We start from the raw sequence: 21,077 nt of genomic DNA, 5'->3' as shown, positions 1-21,077 counted from the left end.
GCCCCATCAGGAGTCTTGCCACACTCATCTGCTCTTCTCTTTGAATGATTTAAAGTACAGTCAACAGGCAATCCATGCTGCATTAGTCCACTTTTTATTTAAGGTAAATATCACATTCTTTATATTACAGTGTTGCTTTTCACAGGGAATATTTTACAGTGACGCTTCAGCAGTATGTATAGATTACAAAGAAATAATAACTGGTTATACATAAAGTGCCTACATATGCGGTCCCTTTGATACACAAACGACACAAAATGTATTTATTTTTTTAAATAGTGAACCACTTCCTTTGGAAATTGCCCGTCAGACGTGTTTTGTAGAAAGAAACAGATTTCATGGAAGATTGTGAGACCAGCCAAAATGTCAGATACGTAGATGCTGAATGACCCCTCTAAAAATCAGTAGTTTGAAATGAAGTTTTTGTAAGAAAAAGTACATAACCACGTTCTGCAATGACATTGGAGCCAAGGAGGCCTAACAAAATCCTTCTGAAACCTTACTGGAGGGTCAAAGATCCCAGTAGAAGAAAAATACATTTACAAAAGGGGTATTTCAGCACTTGCAGAGATAATGGGAAGATGTGGTTGATAAGTTCAGTTGTTGAGTTGGGGTTGTTTTTTCCCATGTGTGAATTGGATTGGTCGCTGCAGACAGCTGTTCTGATCTACTTTGTGCATTTCATTCATGCAACACTGCAGCTCTAAACATCTGTTGTGCTAAATGGGAGACATCCATAACTTGAAGCTAAAAAACAAACCTTGGAAGTTCTTTTTTTAAAGTAAGACTTGCCAAAATGCTCATAAGATCTTCCTTTTATTGAGGGCTTCATAATACAGCTACTGCATTAGAAGTTTCATATATACCTTATTTAATATCATGAAGAGTACAGTTAGCCTGCAGAGTACGTTCTCTAGCAAAAGGCTAAGTAGAAAAGTTCTCAACAGAATGATCTACTTAGGCCAAAAAAGTAGAAAAATACCCTTTTGCTCATATTAAATCAGCTCACAAGAGATGTCCTCAGTGTTTAGAGGAGATGTTAGCTCACACTAAGAGGCTTACATGTTGTGCATGCACTGATGTACCTCGCTTTGTACCTATTCAGCCCAGACACTTAGTTTTTATAAGACATAAACTCCTTAATACACATTTTTTAACCAGAGAATCTGGCTGTTTTAGCTGTATCAACAAGAAGGAAAGAAAAGCTGCTTCAGCATCCAATTTGTCAATCTTCAGGAAGATTGGATACCCAGCATGCTGAGAACTAGACGGAACTACAGTTCAAATCAGGGAAGTATGGAAAAGGACTCACTCAGGAAAGTTATTTATTCAGCTCAAAAGGTGCTTCTTCCCAAGGAACTGCACTTTCCTTTCAAAGGCACTGGATCGAATTGGTGAATTGAGTTCATAAAACGGGTTCATTGCAAACTGTGGAAAGAAGGAAATCTCATCAATAAGCACAATGCCCAGAAGTAGAAAACATTATTTCAAATGGCAGCTACTAGCCTTCAGCCTACTTAGTGCCCCTGAAAAGCATGGGAAGTCCTCATAGGAACTCACTGACTTTGAAGGCTGTTGCATTCTCCCCCACGCGCATGCACAGCCATCTCTTAGAGCTAAGAACAAATCCAGCGTGACACTGATGGAAACCTATTGTAGAAATTAGCATCCTTCCAGTCCCTGTAGGAATCTCAGATGGTGTCGTTGGCAACTGCCCCATCTAGTGGCGATCCAGCTCGGGCTGTGACAACAAGCACTGCTACTTGTTCTGAAGTGCAAAGCGCCTTGAGCAGTCTACTGCGTTAACAGTCCTTTGCTTTCATTATCACCATTAATAACACAACACTGAGCAAAAATCACTGGACTGAAATGAAAAAGCAATTCTGAAGGAGCACAATCTATAGAAAAATCTATTATATTGTATAGAAAATGCAGCCTCTGTGTCACGCATTATCAACTGGCTGATGTGGACAGTAGGGAAACTCTTCCCCTCACAAAGGTACCACCTAAGAAAACACGTTAATCCAGCACATTGAGAAGGACAGCTGTGAAACTGTCAGAAGTGGGTGCTTACCTTTATATACAAGTCATACACGTCGTTAAAGAAGTTCTTAATTCCATCTTCTTGCCTTACATCATGAAGCATTATAAATCTCATATGTAAAACAATTAAGGAAAATTTAACTTTCCCAATGAAAAGAGACGATCTTTAGCATATCCCAAATTAAGCACTTATACCTAATTCTGTATATACCTAAAAATATTTAGCTGTACAATAATTAGAAATGAACACACATTTAAAGAACTAATTGAAGCAGTGATATTTAGAAAGCATTATTTGGAATTCCCATTTGTGAAAGCAGAATCTTTGGAAGATTATTCTTTTTTCAAGCTAGAAAGTTTGGAACATCAGTGATATTCTCAACAACTTTCCCATCAATCCCTGGAATTAAAATGTTCCTTGCTATGTATAACAAATGTTTCACAATACGTTCTCTTCGGGACCGTCTGCACAACCAAGCACTGTATTTTCAATATACGCACAACTGATATCAAGTACATCTTCTTTTAACACTACCAAAGCAATGCAAGCAGAAAATCATACAGACCTGCTCAGAGCCCCTCAAATAAGTCTGCTTTCATTCCTTTTTCCTCAACTCCTTATGAACTTAAAGGTTCAGTAAATACCTGAAGGCAAGGAAAGGATATGTCCAGCCGTGACAAAAGCAGAAACAAACCATTCATTAAACTTGTCCACGGTCTTCAGATACATGTTGTTAGAAAGCCACATGTTCTCATCTACTAGGTCAAGAGCAGCGTGGGCAATGAACTGGTTGAGATGGCGATGATCATCCTAACATTTCCAGAAGACAAAGGATTAGTAATTCAGTGAAGGGAGTTAAGTATGAACAATCATTTGCTCAAGCTGGTAACCCACTAGTACTCAAGTTACATACAGTTCTGTCTACCCTTCTTTGCTGCCACACTGTAAAGAAATGAGACCAGTACATATTGTTATGACACTTGGATTCAAGGGAAAGAAAAGAGCATAAGAAAATGATCATCATAAAGACAGTCTTGAGAGCAGCAAAACCAGTGCAGCTTGTGGATGAATTCATATGTGGATTCTTTCCTTTACCAGTGCATACTCTCCCCCTACAAACTTAATTCTACAGCAGGGGTCCTGGCAAAAGTCTTTTTCTCTGCTCTCCAGTCACCTATTCTTGAGAAATTTCCCACAAATTATCACGTTTTGGACCATAACCTCTCTGTCAAATTCGTCTGAAATTAAGCAGTCAGTTACTATGTGCTGAAGTTGGTGAACAGGTGGGGAAAACAGAGATGCACAGAGGACAGATATCACTGAATATTCTGTTTTATTCAGGATATTTGCCTAGGAACATTGGACTTTATTGTACTGAGGGTGGGGTGGGGGGAGTTCCTTTTCTTAAGAGCCTAGCATAGAAAGGTAGCCTGCAACTTAAACGTATGCTTGCAGGTGTCAGTTGCACCTCTTCCTGTAACAAATACCCTTTGTACTCATAGCATTAGTCCTAACACTCCAAGGGCTGTGTGAGGAAAGAGCTGTGTACTTTGTATACCACTGGCTGAGAAACGTGCTAAGGAAAAACATAGGACAAAACAATACTGTAAGCTCCTGTTAGACGGAACCAGAGGTAGTCTTGTACTGTTTCTTGTAATGCTGGGGTGTTGTTAATACCACTCTACCACTCACACCTCTGAGGGTGCTGTGGCTTCCCCCCACGTTTGTCTCAGTGGGGTAATAGCCTCACCAGTTCCACACCGAGCAAGAAACTGAGTAATGAAGCTTAAGGAGCCAAAGCTTGCACAGGGCTGCACATGCAACCATTTGTTTCAGGAACCTGTACACATTCTTACATAGAATGTCTCAGGAACGGGAGCAAAGGTTGCCAAAACACATTGATATACTAGTATCTATTTATTCCTCAGTGCACATCAAGTTTAGATCCTCTCCTGGGGGAGAATTTAGTCCCACAATTTGAGGTAGACAAGACTCTTATCCAAGTGATATTTCTGCCAGCAGCAAGTAGAAAAATATTTTTCCACTATCCGACACATCCTCACACAAAATCTAGTCTGAATAAGTCTTATTCATCATCTTATGTGGTACTCCAATATAAAGCATAGGTGACAGCATAAACCTCTGTTTTGTTGGACAGGCTCGGAAACACTCACTTTTGCTCTGAAATCTGCTTTGTCCTTGATGTAAGATCACAAGAAAAAGACTTGTTCTTTTCCCAGAGGAAACATTACATATTGAGCAGTCTTGTATTTCTCACATTCTCAGACATACTTGTTGCTACAACACACTTCATGTGAGTGCAACAAATGAAGATGACTTAAAACTGTTCCTTCCTTTACCTTAGTGGATACAGATGCCTTACAATAGTGATACTAGGTAGCACTGTATAATGAACGGGTGTTATATAAGCAGCGAGAGCAATGTATGAAGGATGAAATGGGCTGCTCCAAAAGTAATGTCTCCTATTTTATTCTGTTGGCCCTCGACGCCAGACATAAAAGATTTGTACTTTGTACTTGTTGTAGTTTCCATGGAAATAAACAGGAGGCATTACTTTCGGAGTGACCTACCTACATTCATTCACAGTGCACCATCGATTATTTAAGGAAATCCTATTTTATGAAGAACAAGTGCAATCCAGGAAATAAATATTACAAGACCTACGGACCCCAGAATCCTACTCCCTGTCACAGAAAGAAAGCGTTCAGTACGAGGTAATAATACTTTCTACAACACGTTGGCCATGTTTCTAACACGGTGTGAGATGATCAACGAACACACAGCAGGGGTTGGTCACAGGAAAAGCCACACCTTGGACTCCGCTTTTCCAGGAGGGAGGAATTCCATCTCAAACACAGGGTTGTCATGATGGCCAACTATCACGAAGTAGAAGCTTCCCGACATTCTTCGAGACAGCGTACCTGAGGAGAAAAGACAGAGATAGGCGGTGGGAGGGATAACGCCAGCGGGGAGGGGCGGGAGGAACTAGACACCACACAACAGAGAACGGCAGGGTGAGCTACCCGCCGGGAGCACTGGGCACGGTGTGGCACCTCGGGCTCGCCCCTCCCCGCGAGGCTGTGTGCACAACAAGGCGGACAGTTGGAGCTTCCCCCCCCCACCTCCCGCCTCTCGTACCGCGTCCCACACCTCACCCTACTCCGCCGCTCCTCAACGTCAAGCAGCGGCCGCCCGGAAGCGCTGCTCGCTGCCCGCCCCATCCGGTGACGCCGCTCTCGGGCCGGCCGGGAGGCGCTGGGCTGCGCCGCGGGGAGGGATGGCTGAGGGGCAGGGGAAGGCGCTATCGCAGGATGAGCTCCGGAAAAGGCTCTATCAGACCTTTAAGAACCGAGGAGTGCTGGACGCGCTCAAGGTGTGTGTGTAGTTTGGCGGCGGGTGCTGCCCGTGATTCGCCGTAATGGTGAAAGCGACGTTGTTTTGCGCTGTGTAAATCGCAGGATGCTAAAATGTCCCGAATTGAACGGGAGCCGTCTGCGGCTTTTCCCCTTCTCCCCGGACATGGTGGTTTTGCTATGGCCTAAATGAGACCAGCGCTTTTCCTGGTGCCGGGAGCAGGTGCTTGGTAAACAGAAGCGGTGCTCTCTGTGGATTGGTCTCGGGGTGTTGGTCAGGAGGGTTAACTACTGTAAGTAAGCACTGATGAACTGTTCTCCTGTTGATTTGTTCTGTAGTAAGTAAGTAGGTTGGCGGCCCTGCCTGCAGCAGGAGGGTTGAAGCTGTGATTCTATGACTGTAATGCTGGTCATCGTTGGAAGGATGCATCTGCTTTTCCCAAGCAGTTCCACGTGTACAGTAGGGTGTATATAACACCTGAAATGTTGATATCTTGTCTTTCACACGGTTTCATTTTTTGCTGGTGTTTATTTGCTGATTGTGTTGTTTATGATGTACTGATCCTGATGTGTTTCTAGCTTTATGTCACTGGGAATTTGTTTTAGCTCCTATTTTTATGTCAAATTCAGTACAGTTATATATATGCATGTCTAAATCTATATTTCAAGAATGCAGCTGATAAAGCCAAGAATCTCCTATTCAGGGCAGCTTATTTTCTCCCTCAGTGATTTCCACAGCAAGCTTTCAATGCTTGGACCATTTCCCATCTTGGTTGACTTAACTAATAGTGACGTGCTATCTAAGTCTATTTTCCTGCTTTAATTTTCCTTGCCTAGCAGATTATTCATCCTATTAAAGGCTTCTGTGACTTTTCTGAGCGGAAGAGTTAATATAGTTGAGTTTCTGACTGATTCCTGCAGACACACTTCCAAAGGCAGCACTCACAGCTTTCTCTTGGTCTCTTCTGACTGCCTCTGCTGGTCAGAGGCAGAGTGGGTCTGAACCTACAGGTGTACTGAGTGGCTAGATGCTTCTTATCAAGGAGCAGTGGCACAATTGATGTTTGCCTTCCTTTCTGTCATCAGGGACAGGGATTCAGCCCTGTTTTCCACTCCCGTTTGTTGTTGCTGCTGTTGCATAGCTGCTGTTGCATAGCTGCTGGGTCCTGAAGTGGAGCTTATGTATTGTTTTTTGACTGAGTACTTCTCAGTCCTACACCTGTTACATCTTAAGGGAAAGCCTAAGATTGCTTGAGCACCATTTGAGAGTGTTTTGAAGAAGGGCACTCCTCTAAGCTCTGCCAGCATTAAGCTGTCCGCTTCTGGTGTGTAGGTTGTAATGGAACATGTACAAGTAAAGTGAGAGCCCACAGATTTTTGATAAACAAAAGCTCTAATTATAATCTCAGGTTACCTGTTACTAAATGTTTTTCTCGTGTCAGACGCAGCTCCGAAAACAGCTCATCCATGAACTTATGCATCCCTTTTTAAGTGGAGAGCTTCAGCCACGGACTGTTCCAAGTGACGACTGTTTGCTTTTGATCACAGCTTCCAACAGTTTGGTGGCAGACCATCTGCAGAGGTGTGGCTATGAGTATTCGCTTTCTGTTTTCTTTCCAGAAAGTGGCTTAGAGAAGAAGAAGGTAAGTCTGGTGATCCACTTCCTTTAAGACTTCTGTAGGAGCTTTGCTTTCTGAGGTGTTGTTATATTCCAGCAGAACTGACAGAAATCCCTGTTAGGGATCATCTCCATGAAAGACTTAAATATTCAGATCTGTATGTATGTATGAAAACTTTAAACTCACAGTAGGCTAAATACACTGCATTGGAAAGGCATACCCTCTTAGCCACATGTTTGCTTCACCCATAGCTATGGTTTGACGTGACAGTTCACATGGCTGTGTTGCAGGCCACTTGGGGAACCAAACCTTATTAAAGCCAGCCTCGTTTTTGGCCATTCAGTTGCCTGAAAATGTGTTTCATGATCAGTTTCTGATTCTAGTTACTAGTTCTGGCTGAAAAGGGCAGTTTTTGCCCTTTGTTTGTTTGTCCTCTGTGAGTAAATCATAATATGGTGAATTGTTTTCTAATTGAAAGTTAATTTCTTGAGCCGGTGAGCAGGTAGTTGTCATTTGGATTAGTGAGCTCATCTCATTAATGTAGTAAATCAAGAGAAGAGGCAGGGAGGGTAACAAGAGTGTGCATCCAGGTTTGGGAGGAAACAAGGCCCTCTCTTCACAGTGTCAGTTTGCCATAGAATTACGCACTGACTGCTGTGTACCTTTGATATCAGAGAGAAGCAAACGCAGTACTTCAACAGTAAACTTCTGAAAATGGTTTTGCAAGGTGATAAATAGATCTTTCTCAAATGGAAAACATTCAATGACTGTAAAATGGTGGTGGTTGCATCATTAAAGTATTTAACCTTTTCTACTTTCTCTTCTTTACTTTTCTGAAAGCTGTTGTCTGTGCAAGATCTTCTTCAGTTATTGAGGATCAGTCCGAAGTCCAGTTTGTACACATCGCTGGTAAAGTTGTTTTGATTGTGAAAGTATGCTAAACTTATAATTGTGATGATGTAGAGTGGCTAAAATGCTGTCTTACTTCTTACAGACTTCGGAGACTCAGAAGGAGAAAAAAGGTAAAAGATACTTAGAAATGAATCAAACAATTGTAGTTGTGTCACCTTCATTTTTATTAAGATGCTAGCAACAGAAACTCAGATTTCTTGAGCATATCTTGGTCTGGACTATTATGGATTTAATAAGATTTTGAAACTTGTAGTACATAAGGTATTAAATATAATGATCTTTGGATGTTTTTCACTCCAACGTTGACGAGCTTCACATCTATTAGCATTCATGTACTTCAAACACCAGTTAATGAAAGAAGAAATCATCTTCTATCTGCATGATGAAATGTAGCTATATGAAACAGCCAGGAGTATCTTGATCTTCAGAAACCACCGTTCCCTAATGTCATTGTATTTACAGTGCTAATGTTCTGCTCCATCAAATGACCACAAGGGTCAAAGAGACAAAGAGAAACAGAAGAAAGGAAAAGAATAAAACAGAATAGAATACACTCTTAATAAAAAATACTTCTAGTAAAAATCAGTAGCTCACTAGCATTGATTTTTATTCTGTATTCACTGTGTTCTTTCGATAAATTGGGTTCTTTTTATATGTGTAGTGAAAATGACTTCATTAGTCGCAGGCTTGAAAATTAAATTTTGATATGAACTCAGAAATAACTCATCTGTTGGATCTTGAAAGGTTTTCTCATGCGGATTTTGATGGGGCTTACAGAGCATCATCTAAGTAAAGAATGTCATGACAGAGAAACTCAGACAGTCTCTGTACCTCCCTACAGAGAATCTCTTGGTAAGTGCAGCCTTTGCAAGTAAGCCTCCCCAACTTTTCTGTGTTGGTAAACAATATGGGTGGTTTACATTCATCACTTATCCAAATGCAACCTAAAGTAACAATGAATTGAAGCTATACATATATTGCTAGTACAGGCATTTCTCAGACATTTAGCTGACAGCTATAACATCTTAAATGGACTTGGTGTGAGGTGTGCTGGAATATGTTTTGGAAAGCGTAATTGTAACTGCATGCATTGCTTTTCTCTATAATAGTGTTTTAGGGTTTTTTTGGCACAGATTGGGAATTCTTGAATTATAATACACACACAGTATTAATACAAAAAATGTAAAAGTTACATGCAAAAGAAAACTCTTGTCCTCTGTAGTAAGGAGGATGAATGACTAGATATGCCACAAGTATTGCCTGAACAGCTGAGTCTGTTCTGTTGCATGTATGTTGTGTGGTGTCGAGCTGATAAATGCCATTTCAGTGCTACCAGTGACACAGGACTTCTTATGATGGTGATATTTATGTACACTAAGGAACTTCACACAGACCCATAGTGCCATGCAGTTTTTGGTGAGATAAGGGTGATGTCTAATTCATTTCGAAACTATGATGGTTACATTGATTTGTTTTGTTTTCTAGCTGAGAAACTTCAGCTCATCGATGAGCAGTTTGCTGATTCCTATCCACAGCATCATAAATATGAACCTTTAGAAGGCAAATTTCATGAATATAGGAAAGAAATAGAGAAGCAGCTTCAAGCAGAGATGTCTCAAAAGGTATCACTCTGGTGACTGAATTTCAGGGAGAAATTTGTGAATATTGAAATCTTATAGACCTTTAGTATTTAAGATAACTTGAAGAAAAATGGCTGATCATGATTAACTACAAATACAAAAAGCGAAGTTAATGTTAGCAATTCTTAATTTAATGTTAAGGTCTTTATCCCAATGTTAGTTTCATAACACGATGTTGTCTTATTTTGCTTCTTAGATTGGTCCATTTTGTTTGTTCTTTGGCTGCTTTGTTTTATTGGGAAGTGTTTGTGTTTCACAGTAAACTATTTATTTCCCTTCCCAGGTTCAATTGTGAAGCTTAAATTTCAGTATATTGTGAGGCGTGAATTGTTGCTATATACTTTGACACGAATTAAATTGTTAATATTGATTAGAATTTATATAGTATTTCGAAACATTGCACAAAACCAAAATCAGATACTTCATTTCATAACAGATACAATTATTCCATGGTTTTTTGGAGTACTTTACTTATTTTACTTCACTTTGTGAATATAAAAAGCCTGTCAGTAGTTCATACATCTGAAGAGTGGAGCAGAGAATATACTGCAGTTCACTGGGTTTCTTTGTTTTTGTCAAGATCGGTAGCTTATTTCAGTGGAAAAATGTATAAATGTATTTACTGAGCAATTAAAATTTTTAGGCACGGTTTAAAAGGCATTCATCTGCATATAAAGTGTTCGAGGAAACTATTTAATCAAATTGATTAAGATCAAGAAGTGGAAGGATGGAGAGTTAAAACTTGAAATCTGTGCATTTTATCTTCATTTTTCCCCCCAATTTTCACTCCCTGGTAGTAGGCAGTATATTTTTGGTACGTAAAACATGCAAATTTGGGCATTAAGTTTGTCTCAGTTTAAGTAAAGCAGATGATTGGAGACTAAAGCAGATAAAAATCACTTTTCGATTCAGTTAATTAAGATTCCTTGGCAATGTGAAGTGAATTGCTGTAGGACATTTCTAACTCACTTTGTGGATATATAAGTGAGACTGTGCTGTCTCACTGCTTTTCACAATCCATCTCCATAGGACTGAACTCCTTGATCAGCCATTACAAGTGTGTTTTTTTTTTCCTCCTCTCCTTAACCTTGTTTCAGACAGTCTCTCATTTTTTCCACTGTTTCTTTTTTGTTAGTTTTGCTCCTATTTTTCCTCATGTTTTTCTTCTCATATGCTTACTTTCCGTCTTCTTCAAATTTTGAAGAATTACGCGAGATCGATTGTCGTTGTTGTTTTGAAAGGGTCCCGTTTAACCTTCTTTTCTTCCTTTATGTAAAAGCTACAGCATTTTAAAGAAGTCGAAATAGCCAAGATTAAAATGGAGGAGAAAGCACAAACTCAGAAAGAAATCTCTGAGCTGAGGTATGAACTAGAAAGGACGCATCAAGCAAAGGCTGAAGCCTTGGTTTCTCGTGAAAAGAATGCTATTGAAAGGCTTCAGAAACAACAGGAGGTAAAATTCCAAGTACTTTTTCTTCATCTGGTACAAAGTGGCTGTGAGTCAATTAAACTGTTCTTTTATCTGTGGCAGGTTTATCTTTAGTTCTTACTCAGCTTATTAGTGAAAACTTGGCATTTACTTTTGTTCTCTTAAATAGAGGAACCTATTCAGCAAATACGAGGAAGAGTATGGTTAAAGATTTAAGTAAGTTGGTTTTAAGTAAGGCTGGTAAAGGAGCAGTTCTGCAAGCTACATTTGAGCTGTAATAAATACTTTTTAATCTGTTCTAATAACTTCATTGAATTCAGACCCCTGAGATTTTGTTACCAGTTGATACGACTGTTTGCTCTTCTATTTCCAAAACACTTTTAGTTCTACTAGAAAGTCTTCCAGTTGCTTAGAATAACTTTAAACTAAATGGGATACATAGTCCACATAGTACAGATATGCAGATCGATGTCATTATATATAGAAGTGTTACAGTAGCCGTTGCTTTTGCTATAAGCATCTCCAAGCATCTCCTCCTTTAATGATAGATACTGTGAAGTGAAAGTAACGATAATGTTTTTGATTCAGATAGAAGCAAAGGAAGTATATGCTCAGAGACAAAGTCTGCTGAAAGATATCGAAGTCCTGAGGACCAGAGAGGCAGAGCTGAAGCAAAGAATTGAGGCATTTGAAATGTAAGTTGCTGAAGGGCATTTTCAATTCTAAATGCTGTTGGTCTTCTGGAAAGCAAGTTCCAAGATGTTACTGCTTCTGTTTTGTTGTGTTTGCATTTTGAACATCATTGTTTACTACCTCTGTTGGCTGGGATACCTGATACGAAGAGAAGCCTCTTTTTTTCCATTCCTCTTCATTCAGCCAAAACACTACAGCATCACTTTGGAGGCAAGGAGGACTTTGCTTTGTAGATCTTAAATTAAACAATAGTGGTTTTGAAGGTCTTAAGTTAAAAAATAATCAACGCAGTGTGTAACAGTCCTAACAGTTGTGATGTATGTATGTGATGCTTTGCTTTTTCAGACTTGTTTTTTTCCTGCTACTAAGAAAACTTCCACTTTCCTTGGTCAAACTGGAAAATAGCTAAACTGTCTTTTGCGAGGTTTCGAATACTACCTAAGTTTATTACTCTGTCATCTCTTTTATGTGGCAAAATGAGTATCCCACAAAAAATGTGTCTTCTTTTTCTGACAATCCAGCAGAGGGTGCTGATAGTGTTGGGCATGCTGCTCCATCTCTTTTGAAGGCTTTCTGTTGTGGGAAACTGAGTTTGGATTAGCTGGAGAGAGCTGCGTAATTGATTGGTACTGGATTTTTATTAGGTCAATTTATTTTGTGTCACACCTTCTTGTTCTTAATGAATTAGAATGACAGGTTCTGATCATAACTTTAAATTACTATGGTGTGCCAAGCAAGCGCATCACCCTCTAATGGCTCTAAATGCTATTTTAAGAAAAAAACATATTGAAAACACAAAGGTTTTGGCTTTGGAACTGATCATTGTATATTTATTAATCTTTCAGCACTCAGAAGCTTCAGGAAGAGAAAAATAAAGCTATTGATGATGCGCTTCGACGTCGAGAAGTTGCTGTGAAGAACATAGAGGAGACTTATGACCAAAAGCTTAAGACTGAACTCTTAAAGTAATTGTTTCTTTTGTCTCTAATAGAACATTTGCTCATTATTATGAAAATAGAATTTAAAAAGTTATAGGATTTCTTCTGTGAAAAGTAATAAAGGAAGGATTTGTAAGCTTTCACTTGTTCTTATTTTAATTGCCTAGAATTATTTACATTTTTGCTTCTCCTCGCTAGCAAGACAAGATAATATGTCAGATTCAGAAAATGCTTCCTATGGAAAATATTTCTCTTTTGATTATAGGCTGTATTATTTCTGTAGATTAAATCCTGTGTTCTTTATATGGGAAAGATATGTGAGATAAGTTGTATGTTTAGACAAGAGGATGTGAAGCATTAGTAACTTCCTTTGACCAAGATTAAAAGAACTGGCCCTTTTATGGACACAGGAAAGTCATGGAGGTTAAATTACAGTTAAAGAGAGTTTAGAAGTTCCTTGGAATAAGAGTGAGAGAAACCCCAGCCCACAAGGGCAGGTTAGTTCTTAGCTTAATGCCTCCTCGTTTTTGGGATCTCTGTTGTAGGTCACCCTCTTTTACTGACTCTAATCTGCTTCAACACAATTTCAATGAACTTGCTTAGAAATGCTCTTTGAAATACTTATCCGTGACCACATTTGAGATTTTGCAGTGGGCATTTCTCACCATTACTGTGCTTTCTTTGAATGCTTTGATCACTTGGTTTCTTGATGCTTCAGTGCAGGCAGATGCTTTCAGTATATTACTGCTCATGCTTGTATCATGGCATGAAACAGTCATCCAGTTAGAAAGTTAAAATGAATGAATGATGTATTGTAATGTATTTTTGCAAGCCAAGTATCAGCTGTTCGTATCAGCTGCCATGTTGTAGGTATTATCTGTGTTGGTGTGTCTTTGCTTAAATTGCAGAGGAAAGATGTAAAGAACAGGTTTTGATAAGAATGATCTCAGCTGGAACTGAGTAGATACCAGTGTTCTGTTAGAGTACATGAAATGCAGACCTAACTGACCCACCTTGGTGCCTTGTTTTAACCAGTTAGTAATAGCTAGTTACAAGGAATACTTGGAACTCTTCTGTAGATTTCCATAACATTGAACAGTAAAGATGGATGAGTGCTGGGCTGTGAATACCTGGGCAGTGTGCTCAATGTCTAACTGGTTTGTGGTGGCATGCAGAGAAGCCCATGGGACGGTACTGTCTTGTACCGTCCAACACCTTCATCCATTATCTGGATGATGTGTGCTCTCAGCAACTTTGAACATGAGGCTTAATTAAGGGGAATGGCTGCCACAACAAATGGCAGTGTTTCAGTGCATAGACTTTGGTAAACTTGGGGATTGTGCCAACATAAACCTTAGGATTTTTACAAAGCTCAGTACACAGGACAGAGAATCCTTCCACAGTGGCACAAGTGGGAAGAAGGAATGGACTGAGCAGCAGCCTTTCTGGAGAGGATATGGAAGTTTCAGTAAGAGCCAGGCTGATGTGATCCACCAGCATGCTGTGGCAAAGAAGGCCAGCAGCACATTGGGTCACATTAGCAGCAGCATGGACAACAGGCTGAGGGGTTGTTTTCCTCCTAAGGTACTGGTGTAGGCTGCATTCTGAATATCATGCCAAGTTTTGGGCCCCTCAGTTCAACGGAGTTGTGGAGAAGCTGGAAAGAGCCTAGTAGAGGTCTGCGCAGATGGGGATTGTGAACTCTGAGAAGTGGTTGAGGGAGCACAGCTTGTTTAATCTATTGCAGACCAGGCTTGATGATCTGGTAGCATCCTGCAGCTGCTTGAACTTTTCAATCTTTCTGCTTCTAGATACCAGCTTGAATTAAAAGAAGAATATATAGCCAGAACCAATAAAGTTGCTGAAGATGAGAAAAAAAATAAAGGTAACCATCTCTCTGTGATTAATACAGCAACTGTTGAGAGCTCTTAGTAACAGGTATCAAAGCAGTACTGTTACTGAACAGTGACAGTGTTCAGTATGAGAGGTGTAACTGACAGAAAAGCCACCAACTCAGGCTTTGAAAATCATGTAGCGAGATCCACTGGCAGGTCAGCTACTCCTTTCAGTTTAAAATGCAGTGGGAACCAGGAGCTGGTGCTTCACACAGAGGCTGAAAGATTGCTTTTTCAGTTTCCCAGCTCTTTCTGAAGTTCTCCCAGCTTGCTCATTCTCTAATTGAACTCTGATTACAGCCTGACTGAATCTTTGCCAGCTTCTGCATTTATTGTGCACAAGATGTTTAACCAAAGCTTGAGAAGGGAGCTGAGACGGATAGCATGTTTAGACTTCTAAGCTGGGGTCATGTGAAAGAAATTATATATCATGTACATATGAATTTGATTTACTTAATTCTAAAATTGTTTTACATATGCATTGTATACACTCACACGGTGATTTACATGATTTTGAAGGCGTATGTATACATACGTGACACTCAGTTATTTTTAATTTTTGAATTAAATTGAATGTTGGACTTTGCAACTTAATTTGTTATTGCTGATACAGTCTTTAATGTAATTGTCTATTAATTTAATTCAGCATTTGTAATCCTCCCTGCAGAGAAGGCTATGCTTTTGCGTGAAGAAGCTGTTGCTGTTAACTCCAAAAAGGAGGAACTCAAGCAAGCTGTGTCACGCACAAAAGAGCTTGAGGTAATGATAAACATAAATTTAGACAAACTGTATTCTAATAACTGCATGTGAGCTACGTTTAAAAAAAACAAAAAACAAACAAAAGTGATATAAAAACCAGTTTTTCTTTAGAAACATCTTCATAAGATGCTAAATTTTTCTTTACCTGCAGCTGGATTTGGAGTCAGCGAAGGCTCAGTTTCTGTTGGTAAATAAACAGAATCAATTGTTGACAGAAAAGCTGAAAGAGGTATCAGACTATCCTTTGCTAAAGGAGGAGAAGCTGGAGCTCCAAGTGCAGAATAAACTACTTAGGCAACAGCTGGATGAGACTCGCACTGAGAACCAACATCTTCGAGACAGTCAGTGTGAATGATTTAGTCTTTTTCTTGTTTGTGTTTCCCTACAAGTATTTGTTTAGAAATACATTTTCATTGAAAATACATTCTTTGTATTATGTGTACTGTTAGTTGGCACTAACCCCCCAACTGATGAATCTAAGTCCCTGACATTGTGTTTTCTTCAATATATCTGCATAGTAGAACTAAGTGGTAGCTATAACAACATGAATATCCCTTGCACATCTTGAAAAGAAAGGTATAATATTTCCACTAGTAGCACTAACATGGCTAATAATGGTAAAAATAATATTGCATCTTGAATGTTGAGCCTGTGGGGAACCAGGAGTTGAACTCTGTGATCCTTGTGGGTCCTTTCCAACTCGGAATGTTTTTTGGTTTTGTGACTGCAGTTGTAAAGTGATGATTATTTTTAATGCACATCTGAGATGACTAGAAAGTAGAGATCTATAGCCCAGCTACATGGGTATTTTTCTTCTATAGTAGGACAATGTTCTCAAGCAACTATGCTAACAAAAACTTCAGTCCTTTGTAGAAGAAAGAAAAAATCTTATGTACTTGCTTCAAACGAAGCCTAATTTTAGAAGACTTTGCTATGTCCTTGAAAACAAATGAGTTTCAAAGATATATCTTATGGAGAAGCGAGCAATTACTCTATGTCTAACTGTCTGATGTTTCTCTTTTGTGGAAGAACTGTCCCAGCCTTCAGCAGAGCACCTGGCCTGCCAAGCAGAGCTGAGGAAGGTGGAACATTCCAGGAGGCTGGCGATGGATGAATTTGAAAGTCATAAGCAGTTTTTGGAAAAGCAGCTCCAAAGTGAGGTAAATGATTCTTTCTTTTTTTTGTCATCTTGTTAACAGTTATCTGTGTACCTGCGCAGGCTGCTGCTCTGCAGGTCGTTGGGGGAATGCTTTGCACTTCGCTTGTTTTTATGTAAACAACTTACAAAAACAAGGAAGCAACAATAAGCATAAACCAACCAAACAACCCAAGTCAGTCTTTTCAAGCTGTTAAGTTGTCAAAGCCACGTCAGTGTCAATGGGTTTCGCTGGACCTGAAAAGCTCTTAGAAAGAAATGAGTATTCAAACAGTTCAGATTATTCTACTTTTAAGAATTACTCTTTCTTTTTTACTCTGGATCTGCTTAAGGTTGAACATTCTGCCCAGTTAAAGACCCAGTTGTTGGACTCTGAAGCTACCATCAGGAAGTTAAATGTGCAGGTTGAAGACCTGAAACTACAGTTGAAACAAACACAGGCAGGTTTGTGTCTTGTACTGAAGAAGTCCTTTGTGAAGTTTGCTTACCTAATCAGTGTAAGAACTTCCAGATTCTGAAAAAAAATCCTTCAGTTAAAATATTGCCATGGAGTATATTTCAAGTTTAAAGTTCAATTTAAAAGCCTTTTAACTGCACTTTCAGAAAGCAAACAAATAGGAGGATGAGAAAAAAATGTTCTCTGAACACTTATGTTTTTTTTTATTCTCTGTTTCAATTCAGCATAAATATGTTAATATCTGGTGATAACATAATCAAGTGAATTGTGTTTTAATGCATTTTGATTTGGGAATGTTCACAGTAAGAATATTTGTATTTCATAGCTCACAATTTAAATCTAACTTTTAAACAATTGTTGCTAATACTAATAACTTAAGCACCTTGCACAGACACTAGGAAGGCAAAGGCACTTTGTAATGCAGTTCAATCTGCTGAAGAAACGTCATTCTAAAGATGTCTGTTAAACTGCTACTATCAAGCATGATAGATTTCATTTTTGGTGCATGTATAAATAAATTAAAAACCTGGAATTGAATACTGCAATGATTATATGTTACATAGAATATATTGCACCATAATTAAGTATGTGCAATACTTTCTGTCATTCGCTAGACCAATACATATATTTTCATACATGATATAACTACCAGTACCATTTGTGATTGGAAATTCATCAGTGTCAAAATAACAAATGTATTTTAATGGAATGAAGAAATTCAGCTTTGGTGTTCTATTTTGCAGCGTTGTAAAGGATGTTATTGAAGAACCATTTAGGTAGAATAAAAATAAGGTGTTCATTTTGCTGAGAAAGATTGGTCTTTAGGGTGAACTGAAACAAACAGGCAAAGCAGGAAGCTGATAATCCTGAAAATTTCAATGTAACTGATGATTTTTGAGGACTACTTTTAATGTTTGTATTATTTTAATAACCTATTCATACGTGTTGGGTTAGTTTTTCCCAATTTCTTTTTGATCTAAATAGAGGCAGACTTTTAGCCTGGCTTGTGTCCACCACACTGTAATAACATGATGGGATATACTTCATCCAAAGGGGTGACATTTTGTTTCCTTTTTTTAAACACAATTGAAGAAATGGCAACCAAAAAAACCCTGTTTAGGTAGAATGTATTTATAAGATAGAGTTTTACATGGAGGAATTACATCTAAAGTTAATTAAATTGATAATAATATGCAGCTATGCAGCTACATAAAAAAATACATTTAAACCAGTACGCTGAATTCTTAAAATTTGAATAAATCCATTTAAAATGGATTAATAAATCCATTTTGATGAAAGTGCTATGTGTTATTACTTCTGCTTAGTTATGGATCTCTCTCTTTGTCTTAACTGTCACTCACGTTCTTGATTTGGAAGCTCTGGAAAATGAAGTGTTTCGGAATCCCAAGCCGTCGCTCGTTGATCGCTCTGTCATTGACCTCGTTGATGACAGGATTGTACCTCATGATGTTTATACTGATAGCATATTCCTGAAGAATCCCGTTGTGAGTGATGTCGTCAAGGGAAATGCTGTGCCAAGAGCTGGCTATCACCAGCAGTTTCAGACACGCAGTGCTTCTCCGGATTCTGACCTGGAGTGTATGGCACAAACCTGGGCTAGAGTAAAAGAACTAGAAAAAGAGGCAGAGCATTTGGAAGAAGCCTACAGGAACTACCAGCGCAGGATAATGCAGGATACAGCTGCAAGCAGAACACCAAGAAAGATGCAGTCCCCTTTACTTCTCCAGTGTGCTGTTAGTGGAGTCCCCTTGACTATGCACTATGAACTTTTGGAGGATAATCCTGGCTCCCAGCATTCCCCTCTGAGCAGTCCAAGAGGTGAAAGATACATTGGAAGACATGGGCAACCTGATGCCTTTAAAAATCCTTCAACACCACCACACAAAGGAGTGCCTCCTTCTAAATGCCTCTCTTCTACTCCTGTTTGCAAATTGGAAAGAGTTCTCAGTAACAAGAACCATTTGGATGGTAAGTTATGACCACTATTATGAGATCTGATTGGAGTTCCACTTGCATGACTTAAAGAGAAAGGTTTAGAAGTGATTATCTTTCACTCATCAGTTAATTTTCTAAGGAGAAGGACAGTCCCTTAGCAGGGATTACCTGCTCCAGCCCCTGACCCAGCAGGACACCCAGAGCAGGTTGCCAGCCCCACATACAGGTGGCTTTTGGAGATCTCCAGGGAGGAGACTGCACAGCCTCTGGGCAGCCTGTGCCAGTGCTTTGTCACCTGCACAGCACAGAAGTGCTGCCTGGTGCCAGAGAAAGTCGGAGACAGAATGTGCTGTTAGGAATATTGATTCTTTGTGGAAATGATCAGTGAAGAAATACATGGAGGGAGGCTAAGTGTACTGCTCTTAGTTCAGGTAGTTTTAAAGATAAGGCTATTTCATTCACAACATGTGCGATCCAATTATATGCAGAGATTGTTTCACAAGTTACTATTCAGTATAACTACTTTGGAACTCTACCAAAACTGATTAATAGTGATTAATCTTCTTTCTGTATTCTTACCCTCTCACGTAGTTATTGCAGTTTCACGTGCACAGCAGAAGGCTGCATCATTTGGCATCCGTTAGATTCTCATTTCCAACCTGAAGGGTATAGTTTTGCTTTTATTTGTTCTACTGGCTGTGACATCGTCATCAATATTCCCCAGCAGTTGTGAAGGAGAAAGGGATTAGTGTATGCTCTTGAGTTTGGGGTTTTTTAATGTGCCTATGAACCATTCAGAAACTCTTTCTTTTAAGTGTCAGTATTCAGAAGAGTGAGCGAAATAGAAAACAGTTGACGGCTTTGAAGAAAACACGTTCTTCTGTTTCAAATCTGCAGTACATCTGCTTCTTGAATCATGCTATTCTTGTCGCTCTGTATCAGAATGGATTTAATAGAATGAGAAAGAAATGCTAACAAAATCACTAAGGACGGCTTCTGTATAAAAGAAACACGAAAAGGGCAGCTAAGTTTGGAAAAGCGTTGGCTGAGGTGAGCTGGTGGAAAATGTGGAGAGCAATGAGTGGTGTGGAAAGGGCAAAAAGGGACTGATTGATCATTGCTTCACAGACCACAGAATCCTACAGTGTTTAAAGAAAACAGAAGTAAGTACTTCTTCATAACATTAATAGTTTGTGGAATTTATTGGTTCTGTGGCAACAGGACTAAATGGGAAAATAAAACTTCCCTACTGGGAGGGCCTGGAAGGTGGTGGTAGCAGGGCTGTGTGGCCAGAGGCAAGATATCCCTGTTCTCATTTTCCAAACATTTAATAACAGGCGCTCTTGGAAATATGCTACATCTGAACTATTGTGGCTCTCCTTGTGTTTAAACTCTTCCAGCAGTTTGAAAACAAAAAAATATGTGGTTTCTTCAGTACATTCCTAAATCCTTCAGATAAACTTCATCAGGTCTCGGCGCTTCCAACTTTGCTAACTATATTAACTATTTTCTCTCTATCTCTGTTTATTTGTTCATTTGTTGAGCTGCTCTCTGCTTCCAGAATTAGCAGCATCCCATTTGTCATAGCATTGTGAAGATTGAAGAAATAAGTGACTATTCTTTTTCTTTCATCACAGAGGGGTGGACCTGTCTTTTCTTATTCCATTATTATTACATATATTATTATACATACAATAATATACATATATTATTACAAGTTTTGAAATAGCTTTTTGTTTCAGAAAGCAGGAGAATTAGTAGAGAAGTAGAGATTTTTGGATGAAGTTTTCATTTTCAGGAAGAAGAAATAAATAATAGGACAATGGATATAGAAGAAGAAAGCTTTTAAAAAGCTAAGAAAACTGGTTTTTGTTGATTTGGACAACAAACTGTCCAAATTAGAAAGTGACATTTATAGTGAGACATGAATGCAGATTGCTCCTGTAGCTCTTCAATATCTGGAAGTGCAAAAAGTAGCACAAAGGATACATGAGTGAGAATAAATATAAAAGTCATTGAGGCCCCGGAGCATGTCCAAAGAAGGGCAACAAAGCTGTGAGGGGTCTGAAGCTCAAGTCTTACGGGGAAGGTCTGAGGGAGCTGGGATTGTTCAGTCTGGAGAAGAGGAAGCTCAGGGAGACCTTATTGCTCTACAGTTGCCTGAAAGGAGGCTGTGGTGAGGTGGGATCAGCCTCTTCTCCCAGG

General features: G+C 39.2%; 2 protein-coding genes across 6 annotated transcripts in view; one reads left to right on the top strand and one right to left on the bottom strand.

The window, feature by feature from the left end:
* Positions 1 to 77: 77 nt before the first annotated feature.
* TRAPPC2 (trafficking protein particle complex subunit 2) lies at positions 78 to 5,357 on the bottom strand. Its single transcript, XM_072331603.1, has 5 exons — positions 5,221 to 5,357; positions 4,877 to 4,986; positions 2,710 to 2,854; positions 2,075 to 2,160; positions 78 to 1,428 (listed from the first exon to the last, which is right to left on the bottom strand). The coding sequence occupies exons 2-5, from the start codon at positions 4,967 to 4,969 to the stop codon at positions 1,330 to 1,332; spliced, it is 423 nt and encodes a 140-aa protein (XP_072187704.1). The 5' UTR covers positions 4,970 to 4,986; positions 5,221 to 5,357; the 3' UTR covers positions 78 to 1,329.
* The window catches only part of OFD1 (OFD1 centriole and centriolar satellite protein), a 28,382-nt gene continuing 12,352 nt past the window's right edge, over positions 5,048 to 21,077 (top strand). For 2 of the 5 annotated variants that reach the window (XM_072331488.1, XM_072331482.1), the window contains exons 1-15: positions 5,225 to 5,438; positions 6,861 to 7,061; positions 7,878 to 7,946; positions 8,032 to 8,059; positions 8,694 to 8,801; positions 9,435 to 9,571; positions 10,869 to 11,042; positions 11,607 to 11,713; positions 12,557 to 12,676; positions 14,461 to 14,534; positions 15,212 to 15,303; positions 15,455 to 15,644; positions 16,333 to 16,463; positions 16,792 to 16,903; positions 18,294 to 18,905. In XM_072331488.1, the coding sequence (XP_072187589.1) occupies positions 5,343 to 5,438; positions 6,861 to 7,061; positions 7,878 to 7,946; positions 8,032 to 8,059; positions 8,694 to 8,801; positions 9,435 to 9,571; positions 10,869 to 11,042; positions 11,607 to 11,713; positions 12,557 to 12,676; positions 14,461 to 14,534; positions 15,212 to 15,303; positions 15,455 to 15,644; positions 16,333 to 16,463; positions 16,792 to 16,903; positions 18,294 to 18,905 (2,251 nt within the window). In that variant the 5' untranslated portion in view covers positions 5,225 to 5,342. Of the gene's footprint in view, positions 5,080 to 5,224; positions 5,439 to 6,860; positions 7,062 to 7,877; positions 7,947 to 8,031; positions 8,060 to 8,693; positions 8,802 to 9,434; positions 9,572 to 10,868; positions 11,043 to 11,606; positions 11,714 to 12,556; positions 12,677 to 14,460; positions 14,535 to 15,211; positions 15,304 to 15,454; positions 15,645 to 16,332; positions 16,464 to 16,791; positions 16,904 to 18,293; positions 18,906 to 21,077 lie in introns of those variants that run through there. The other 3 variants (XM_072331498.1, XM_072331506.1, XM_072331515.1) reach the window with 3 other exon arrangements.

The sequence above is a fragment of the Excalfactoria chinensis genome, chromosome 1 (assembly GCF_039878825.1).
Source record: "Excalfactoria chinensis isolate bCotChi1 chromosome 1, bCotChi1.hap2, whole genome shotgun sequence".
Taxonomy (NCBI): Eukaryota; Metazoa; Chordata; class Aves; order Galliformes; family Phasianidae; genus Excalfactoria; species Excalfactoria chinensis.
The sequence above is the reverse complement of the archived record's forward strand: the minus strand, read 5'-3'. Positions and strand labels throughout refer to the sequence as shown.